The following is a 10411-nucleotide window of genomic DNA, read 5'->3' as shown; positions in this document are numbered from 1 at the left end:
TAGCGGACGGGGGCAAACTGTCTGAAACTAAATTTCTGCCGCCCCATCTGAATGGAGCTTGAATCGCAGAAAAATAAGGAAGGCTACATTTATTGCACATCCCAGTTTGCGGATCAGGATTCTTCTTTGCTACCTCTGTTACTCAGTAAACGTTTATTAAATGAGCAAAAGAATTGAACGAAGACATGAGACATACAAAATCGTGCAAGGCCCACGTCCACCCAGGGCGCATGCATTCCGATAAGGCTAAGTGGACTCAGGAGCTCAGAGGCTGGGCTTCCAGAATTAGGCTGCTGGCAACCCCCTGGCGAGGGGCTGGCGGCGGTGGCCAACTCGCCGCTGCAGTAACTGGGCTACTTCCCTGGGGACACCGTCTAGGGGAAATGCAGGCTGGGCTTCATTCTCCTAGGTTCCCAGTCGTGAGGGACGTGCCTCCCAAGAAAAAAGGACCAGTCTTAGTCTCTGGTAACGTTTATAAAGCACTTTGCCTTGGCCTTAAGCAGGACGCACTCCAAGCAGCGCTCACGCTCGGGGCGTTTTTCCAAAACCCTACACCTCCTGTCAGCTCTAGGCCCGCCCCTTCTCGGCCCGCCCCTTCTCGGCCCGCCTCCCCGGGCCCGCAGGATTGGCTCTTCCTCCACTTCCGGCTTCTGGACCCGGGTGCACTCGGTTTCCGGTGTCATGGCGCCCTGAGGTCCCGGCAGTCGGAGAGGCGGCGGCAGGCACCTCCCTGCGGAGCCGCTGGTCCCGCAGGCGGGGATGTGACCGCGGGCCCGGCCGGCCTGCCCCGGGCGTCGCCTCAGCTCCCGCGCCAGTGCCCTCCGTCCACACCGATGGCGGGATCCGGCTGCGCGTGGGGCGCGGAGCCGCCGCGGTTTCTGGAAGCCTTCGGGCGGCTGTGGCAGGTACAGAGCCGCCTGGGGAGCGGCTCCTCGGCCTCGGTGTACCGGGTGCGCTGCTGCGGCACTCCCGGCTCGCCCCCCGGCGCCCTCAAGCAGTTCTTGCCGCCGGGAACCACGGGCGCTGCGGCCTCGGCCGCGGAGTATGGCTTCCGCAAAGAGAGGGCGGCGCTGGAGCAGTTGCAGGGTCACAGGAACATCGGTAATGCCGCTGCCTCCGTTCTCTTGCCCGGGTCCCGGCCCAGCCGTACACCCCCTCTCGGCCTGGCGTTCCGGGTCCTGCCCTTAAGGGGGGAGACTTGGGTCTGGCCCTCTCGTCGTCACCCGATCCAGGCCCCTTTCCCATCCCCCTTCACTCTGTCTGCCGTAGGGTGGAGGTGGAGGTCGGCTTTGCCCAGTGTCACGTAATAGATGCTCAGTTAAGTTCTGTTTTGCATCGGAGAATGCAGCACTTATTAGCATAGGATTATCTTTTTTAAGGGAAAAGAGGCATATCTTGTCTAGACTGGTTAGTTCTTGTATGGAAATTCTGAATCTTTGCATACCAGTGGAAAAATGAGAAATCCTTCTGGGGCTTGTGATAATGCTAATAACTAGTACAGATGTTATCGGATACATATTTAGTATGGATTTGGGAGAAATGACTAAGTATTCACATAGGAGTCCTCCGGAAGTGTGGAAATTAGGAACACTTTATACCTTTACCATGGTAAGACTATGTTACCTGATTTAGATATTCACAGTATAAGATACATGGTTACTGATGATTGATTTATGAAAAGCCTTCACTGTCATTACACTGAGTTTATAGTTATAGCTTTGGCTAATAAAGAAATGTCTTTCTCCCTGGCAAGCATAATCTGTGTGTAATTTGAAGAGTTGCTTTTTTAATATTACCACTTTCGAGAAGAATTTCTTAACCACTAGTGTTGACTTTTTTTTTTAAAGCTTGCTAAATGATGTATATAACCCTGGTATTTAAGAGTGAAAAGGTTTTTTTTTTTTTTTTTTTTTCCTTCAGTTTTTGCAAGCTTGAGGACTTGTTGAATCCCTGCAAGATTTAGTTAAATTGTCATCTTGAAAGACTTAATCTTGTAATATTTATTTACTTATTTTCCCCCTCCTTAGATTATATTATAGAACGCTATTTTGGATCAAGAACCAGTTTCCAATTGTGTTTTTGCAGGTTATGACATCCATGTTAAGAGTCTATAATGTTTAGATTTTATTTTTAATTATTTTTGCTTGGTACCCTGATTGTATATTCACCTACTGTGAATCCTTACGGAAATACAGTTTGATTATTGTGCCACATTTAATATCTTTGACTAGTATTGAGCTGTGGAAGCTTTTCTCATCTTGTTTCATTAAAATAACCCAGTTGCCACAAAATCTTACTTTTGGGAGAAACAAATTGCAGTGGAAGCGTGACGCTCATCTGAGCTATCCCAGATTTGCACTGCAGAGGTAGCTATGTTAGTTGTAACTTATTCTGAGTCTGATTTTTAAAGCATTATAACTCGTTTCTTTTTCTAGTGACTTTGTATGGAGTCTTTACAATCCACTTCTCTCCAAATGTGCCATCACGCTGTCTGTTGCTTGAACTCCTGGATGTCAGTGTATCGGAATTGCTTTTATATTCCAGTCATCAGGGTTGTTCCATGTGGATGATACAGCATTGTGCCCGGGATGTTCTGGAGGCCCTTGCTTTTCTTCACCATGAGGGTTATGTCCATGCAGACCTCAAACCACGTAACATATTGTGGAGTGCAGAGAATGAATGTTTTAAACTCATTGACTTTGGGCTTAGCTTCAAAGAAGGCAATCAGGTAAGAAATAATAATAAGGGTGCTTTGGTCAACACTTAGAGCTATTTCTATCTAAAATAATGCTTGGTAGGTGTCTGGGTAACTCTGTGGGTTAAGCCTCTGCCTTCGGCTCAGGTCATGATCCCCAGGGTCCTGGGATGGAGTTTGGCACTGGGCTCTCTGCTCGTTAGGGAGCCTGCGTTCGCCTCTCTCTCTGCCTGCCTCTCTGCCTACTCGTGATCTCTCTCTCTCTCTCTGTCAAATAAGTGAATAAAATCTTTAAAGTAAAATAAAATAATTCTTGGGGATAAAGCAAATAAAAAGAATTTCATTGTCACCATGTAAAAAAAGGGTGGATATTTGGGCTAGGTAGGGTAATTAACTAATGGGTAATTACTCTTACTGCTACCTTCAGACAGTGTTGGCACTCTGTCTCATGGCAGAGCACACCTAACAGTTCTGGCAAACCCTCCAGAGTGTCCTTATTTATCAGCAGTGCCTACAGACAGGAGACTCTGAGGAAATGAGCTTCTGTGTGGAGAGTGTACAGCTTGCCTGTGAGAAGTGCCCAGATGTTGAACCAAATAATTAGGGTAGCCAAGGACTAAACATTTTTGGGCAGTTTGACCGTGGTTTATTATACTTTTAGAGAAGTAAATATGCTGTGGCGATGGAAAGTGAGCAGTTGTTTATTGGTTGTAATATTGACTCATCTTCTTTAGGATGTGAAGTATATTCAGACAGACGGGTATCGGGCTCCAGAAGCGGAACTGCAGAATTGCTTGGCCCAGGCTGGCCTGCAGAGTGATACAGAATGTACCTCAGCTGTTGATCTTTGGAGCCTAGGAATCATTTTACTGGAAATGTTCTCAGGAATGAAACTGAAACATACAGTCAGATCTCAGGAATGGAAGGTAAATCATACCAGTGCTTTCATTTGGAGTCCTTCATTCTGATTTAAAAGTACTCGGTTTATCATGATTCTCACTGGAGACACTGTTTACTTCATCTCTAATACACTCCTCTTCCTGCATGTTTGATTACCTTCAACGCTACTATTTGTTTTCATAGCTACAGATGCGCTAGTGAGTATTGTACACTTGCTGATCTTAGCCTGGGGCCTGATGTGAAATAAGTGCTCATTAGAATGAATAAATGCAGAAGTGATTCAGTTATACTACATCCTACAATGTTGCTAATACAAGTATAAGTTTAATGATAATCTTTACGTAAAACTTTACAGTTACTACTTTATAGTTAAAAGTATTTTAATGCACAATCTCGTTGAATTTCCTAACAATGCTATGAAGATCTTTAGTGTATTGGTTATTCTTTTACAACTGAAAAACTGGAGGCACAGATAACAAACCACTTATTTGGTCCGGGTCATACCACTAGATGTTCCTGACCTGGGCTTTATACTCTGTTCTTCCTGTTCGAGTTCAGCATTCTCTCCAAGTTCCACAGTGCTTTATATTAATTTATATCCCATATATGAACTATCCTGGTGAAGTGAGTACAACTTATAACATTGTTTTTGTGGGAATGTGAGTTCGAAATTCCAGATCTCTGACATAACGATGAACTTTTTGTTGTTCATACCTTAAAAATTAACTACATTATGTTTTCAAACATTGTAGGGCCTAAGTGTTGTGATGGTATCCACGTCATTCAGGCTAGAAGTTTGATAAGTAATACAATGTTTAGGAATCATTATTGGTTTTCATATTTAGCAGCAAGTATTTTTCGAGCATCTAGTAATACATAGTTTGTGTATGGCTAGTGTACCATGTAGAGTTATAATTCTTTTCAGCCCTTAGTCATTTGTTTCTGGAAGGAATGCTTTAATAGTCTTGTGGGTGTACCTAATGCTTACTTTTGGCAAAAATGCTACCATGCAAGTAAAACCAGTATCGTTATTCTGCATTGGTACTTTCACCCAACCTAGAGACGGAGTAGTCTTTCTTCAGTGCTAACCCAAATACAGATCAATTACTTGCATTAGTTTTGATTATCTTTGAGACCTTTGGACTGTATCTGCTTGTTCCTGAGCTGATCAGAACTAGGTCACGTTCAGACATTTTTGTATGTAATTGGGAAGTATGATATATATCCTCAGTATTCACTCCTCTAAATAAAGACAGTATTTTATATTTTAATCACCTTTGGGAAGGCACAATTGCCAAGTGAGTATGAGTTTAGGCTCTGAAGTCAAACTATAGGGTTTATATCTTGCCTTCACCTCTTACTTGTTATTTAGGGTTACTGAACCATGATTTACTTTCTATAAAATGAGGGTAATAGCATTTTTCTTACAGAAGAAACTGAGGTTAAAAAATAAATGATGCCTAGTTCTTAGCATAGTGATAAGGATCGTATCTGGTCTTTTTACTCATGTACACACTTCTGAGACAGCTTAGTACTCAGGGAGAAAAGTTATGTTCCGTAGGATTTAGAGTATGAATAATGTGAGGGATGCAGATTTTAGATACTGCATTACTTTCTCTCTCGTGGTGTAGTTGTATCTAAAAACCAGTTAAAGACTCCTTACCAAGACACTCGGACTCAACTGTCACATTCATTTTCTCACTTTGTATGAAACTACATTTTTATAAGGTTGCTTTAGTATTCTTACTCATTCATCTAGTAAATATTCATACAGAGTGCCAGGTACTGTGCTAGGTGCTGAGAATAGAGAAGAAAGTTCCTCCTCCAGAGGCTTATAGTTATGCACATAATCCCCTCCAGTAAGATTATAAGCTCTTTAAAGAGGGTTTTCTTTTGCATATTACCTACCAAACAGTATGGTGCTATGTGGCTAGTACTCAGTAAATACAGAATGAATTGAATAACCAAAGGAAGACTTTTCTCCCTTTTTTAGGCAAACAGTTCTGCTATTATTGATCACATATTTGCCAGTAAAGCAGTGGTGAATGCCGCAATCCCAGCCTATCACCTAAGAGACCTTATCAAAAGGTACATCGTGTGTACTTTCAAGTTCCTATTTGTACATTTATCATATAAAGGTTATTTTTGTTTAGTCTTTGTTTTTGTTTGGATCTTACTGAATGGATCACGTTGAGGCTCTTCCTGGCAGCCATATCTGTGGTCTCTTGTGACTCTGGCAGTCCTGTGTACTTGGTGGACATTAGGTTTTTGTTTGTTTTTGGTTTTTGTTTGTTTTAGGCTTTTTTTGAAAGTAGGGTTTTAAAGAGCGTCTTTACTAACTAAAGACTGAGTTTGCTTTTGGACTACCAAAAAAAAAAGTTTAAAATAAGGTACCTATGTACTATACTTTAAATAATTACTTCTGGGCACTCTGGGGACAGATACTGTGTTTCTGATTTCTGAATAGGTCCAAGCACATCAGATGTTTTAAAATAAGACATAATGTGTATTACCAAATAGTTGGCTTTTCACATTTCTAGCATTATGGACCAGAAACGAATAAAATAATAGTTATGTTGCAAAACGATAGATTTCCCGATCAAGTCAGAATTTTACTTTTTCTTTGGAATATTGACCCTATAAACTTTCCAACTAGGTCTTTGGGGATTTTTTTGTTTTTGTTTTTGATTTTTTTTTTTTTTTTAGCTTTTTATTTTGAAACAATTACAGATTTATGGGAAGTTGCAAAAATGTTACAGAGAGGTCTGTGTGCCCTCCATCCTGTTTCCCCCAGTGGTAACATCTGATGTAACTGGAGTACAATATCAAAACTAGGAAATGGACATTACAGTCCACAGAATTCATTCAGATAAGAACTTAAAAATTTTACTGGCACTTATTCAAGTATGTTTGTGTGTTTTACCAATTAGTTTTCAATAGCTGTTACTATCTGATTGCTATTAGCTTTACAAGTGGCATTTTACTTGGAAAAGATGGCATTGTGAAATTATGTAATGGGTTCTAACTTGGAAGTCAAGTCATATAAATACTGGTATTGGCTTTGTCTTTGTTTTTGTTTTGTTTTTATTTTTTGGTGCAAAAAGGTGATCTATTAAGGCATGGGATAGGCCCCGTGGGCAGAAAGAGCTCCTAGTATTGACTTGTTATTTCGGATTTCCCCCCCCTTGATTGTGCAGCTAACACTAAATTTGGGAGCTGTGGAGAATTGTGATCAGCAAAATAAAAATTGTAAACCTACTCTCTAGTGTAAGCACTTTGGTGTATTTCTTTTTGGGATTTTTCTATGGATTTTGCTGTGTATGCATGCAAATTATTTGAACCATTTTTTATGGTAGAATAGAGCACAGATGCTGAAAACAAATGTGTAACTTCATGAATCCTTAGGAATACTCTTGTAGTCACCATTCAGGTCAAGAAATAAAACTTTGCCAGCTACCCCAGAAATTCTCTGTGTGTCCCCATCTCAATTTTCAGTCCTTCTTCCTCCCTAAAAGTAGCCTCTGCGTTGACTCTTACGGTAATTACTTCCTTGTTTTCATTATAGCATGTATCCTTAAACACTGTGGTTTACTATTGCTCTTCTAAACAAAAGTCTCTTTTAAGTTTCTTTTAATCTGAAAGGTCCTTTTCCATCTCCTACCCCGCTTTTCCCTTGTTTACTTGTTGGACAACCTAGGTTGTTGGATCAGTATAGCTGTCTGCAGTCTGAATTTTGCTGATTCTTGTGTAGCGTAACCTATTTCTGTGTTCTTCCTATATATTGGTAGTTGTATCTAGAGGGCTACATTTTTTTTTTTTTTTTGGCGTGACCATAGATGGTGTTATGTTTTTTTTATTATAAGGAGGCACATAATATAGCCATCTCTGTTTTATGTGTTAGTAACTGTTCATGTTACTTTGGATCCATTACTTTGTTAGGAGCTGCGGAATGGGGATGTTCTCATTCTGTCATTCTGCTTCCTTTGGTTAACCAAAGACAAAATAAATGCTTGATTCTTTCTCTCTTTATTTACTAGTTTTTGTAATGAGTTGATTCCTGTCATCCTCCAAAGGGTACCATTTCCTTTTGAAAGTTCAGTGTGTTTTGATTTGGTACCTGCAAATGATTGCAGTTCTTATCCTCACTGAAGCTAAAATTGCCCCATCTTTGATGACTGTGAGCTGTGTGAGTTGGTTTCAGCAGGCCTTATTATCTTTTACAGCTTCTTTGCTCTCTGGTGTGACAAGATGTTCCCAGTTCGTCTTACACATTTCCTGCCCCACACTTGGAAGTAGCCATTTCTCTAAGAAGCCTGATTTCTTTTAGTAGGAAATAGTACTTTAAAAAAACAGTCTGGGTTTTAGGAATACTCCTTGCTACTGGGATGGTCTTTGTTTCTAGGCCTTAAAGTGGATGTAGTTCATACTGATATTTCCAAGTCAAATTTGAGACCAGAGGTTTTATTTAACTTGTATTTCACATCTCTTTCTCCTTCTGTGTAAAGAATTATGGTTCTTAAGGACAAGGGGAATGCTAGAATTAGAATATTTTGTAATTACTCATTTGCTTTATTCCAGCTTACATTAAAACTGTCTCAGAATCATAATATTCTAGGAAGATTACTGAAATTATTTTTGCATGTGCTTTTCCCATTCTTTCTCATTTGAAAATTAGTTGTATCTGTGTCATCAGTTTCTGTAACCATTATGTGCCATACACTCTGTTTGAACACTCGCATTTATTCTCAGTTCTGCATGTAGCTGCACATCACTGTTCACCCCTGGTCCCTGTGGGGCTGTCTCTCTCATCGTTTTAATTTCTGAAGCTTGATCTCTAGAGACCATAGGATTCATGTTCCCTGAGCTCTTGCTTGCTGGTGGTCAGTTGTGCTTATTATACTGGAGAGTCATTCATCTGGGTATAAAAATGAGTGGCATTCTTTTTTTTCGTGAGTGTCTTAAACATATTACTCCATTTTATCCTGGCATGTAGTGTTGCTGTTGAAAAGTCTAAAGACACTTTTAATTGTCTTTATATTAAAAAAAAAAATCAATTGGTCTTTTTTGCCTAGATGGCCAGACAGTTTCATCTTTTTAAAAGTCTATTGATTTTGGAGCGCCTGGGTGGCTCAGTGGATTAAGCCTCTGCCTTCGGCTCAGGTCATGATCTCAGGGTTCTGGGATCAAGCCCCGCATTGGACTCTGTGCTCAGTGGAGAGCCTGCTTCCCTCTCTCTGCCTACTTGTGATCTTTCTCTCTCTCTCTCTCTCTCTCTCTCTCTCTCTGTCAAATAAATAAACAAAATCTTAAAAAAAAAAGTCTATTGATTTTACCAGAATATATCTTGATTTTTGATTGTTCTGGGTTGATATGGTCAGGAAAATAGTTTCAGATCTCTTTGCTCATTTATTTTAGGGTGGTGTTCTTAAATTACTCTTTTTAGTATTCTCTTGCTTTGATTTTCTCCTTCAGGCACTCCTATTATACGTATATTGGATTTTCTTTGACAGTGTTCATTATTCTTATTTCTCTTGAATTTTTTTAAATCTCTTGTATTCTTTTTTATTTTATTTTTTTTAAGATTTATTTATTTGTCAGAGACAGAGAGAGCACACACAAGCAGGAGAGGGGCAGAGGGAGAGGGAGAAGCAGACTTCCATTGGGCAGGAAGCCTGATGCAGGGCTCAATACTAGGACCCCGGGATCATGATCTGAGCCAAAGGCAGACACTTAACTGACTGAGCCACCCATGCGTCCCTGTTTCTTTTTTATTTTTAAAGATGTTCCTTTCCACCTTCTGTCTATCTTTGAGATGCTATTGCTGTATTTGTTCATCCTTCAAGTTCTTGTAGCTTTATTTTATGAAGTGATTTTTTATTATATTTCTAATTCTTTCTGGAGTTCTATTACCTAATTATTGAGATTTTCTAATTTTGATTTCTCATATCTTTTATCGTTTTAAAAAATATCGTTTGCTCATTTTGAAACAGTAGGTTATCATGTCCATCTGTGTTCTTATCATGTCTTTCTGGCATGCGTTCATTGCCTCGGGCTATCATTTTGCAGTTTTGTCTTTTGTGTAATAATTTTGTTAGTAATACTTTTTATGTGGTTCATTTTTATATGAAATTCATTTTCTAAACTTACAGAAGAAGGTGTAGTTCGGATAGCTTTTCTAATTGTAGAGGGCTCTTCCTGTTTTTATGTAATGTTAAAAGGGGGGGAGGTTTATTCTGAAATCTCTGCCTCTTCTCCTCCATTCCTTTTTCCTGGTCTCTCTCTCTACCTCTCTCTCTCTCTGTGTGTGTTAATTTTATTTACTACATCCTACTCAATTTGGATTCTGTTTTCCACATTTACATTCCCTGTGGGACTTTGCCCTGGGAGGGAGCTTTAGCTAGTTCATTTTGAGAAGTCATCATTTCTGGGTTATTCCAACCCCTTCAGGTTTTACAGACTTCTTGCATTCACTTGGAATTAGAATGTATACCCCCTTGTAGTTACAGTTGATTTTTTCCAATTGACTTACTGGGCTTTCCAGTCAGTACCTGTTGGATATTTTGGGTTATTTTCTCTGCTTCATCAGATCGTCTGTTGCTTTTCTCTGCTTCCTTCCACACAGATGTCGATATGGTGCAAGACTTACTGCTATGATGGTTTGTTCCTAGCCTCTTGTATTTTGGTATTTATTGGGGTTGCTTAGTTTTGTGGTAAACGTCATCCATGGGTTTTTGATTTTGTTACCAAGTTGTGCTGTTGTAGGGGGATTTGATAGAATTCAGAAATCATCTCACCACTGTCATCTTTTTTTTTTTT

At 40.1% G+C, this 10411-nt stretch overlaps 1 protein-coding gene across 2 annotated transcripts in view; it reads left to right on the top strand.

Annotated features, from left to right (window-relative positions):
- The first annotated feature begins 634 nt into the window (after positions 1-634).
- UHMK1 (U2AF homology motif kinase 1) overlaps positions 635-10411 on the top strand; it is a 52682-nt gene continuing 42905 nt past the window's right edge. The window contains exons 1-4 of one of the 2 annotated variants that reach the window (XM_059413433.1): positions 635-1101; positions 2436-2728; positions 3430-3621; positions 5589-5683. In XM_059413433.1, the coding sequence (XP_059269416.1) occupies positions 834-1101; positions 2436-2728; positions 3430-3621; positions 5589-5683 (848 nt within the window). In that variant the 5' untranslated portion in view covers positions 635-833. The remainder of the gene's footprint in view (positions 1102-2435; positions 2729-3429; positions 3622-5588; positions 5684-10411) is intronic. The other variant, XM_059413432.1, reaches the window with a different exon arrangement.

The sequence above is a fragment of the Mustela nigripes genome, chromosome 10, assembly GCF_022355385.1.
Source record: "Mustela nigripes isolate SB6536 chromosome 10, MUSNIG.SB6536, whole genome shotgun sequence".
Lineage (NCBI taxonomy): Eukaryota > Metazoa > Chordata > Mammalia > Carnivora > Mustelidae > Mustela > Mustela nigripes.
This window is presented reverse-complemented; position numbering and strand designations above follow the sequence as displayed.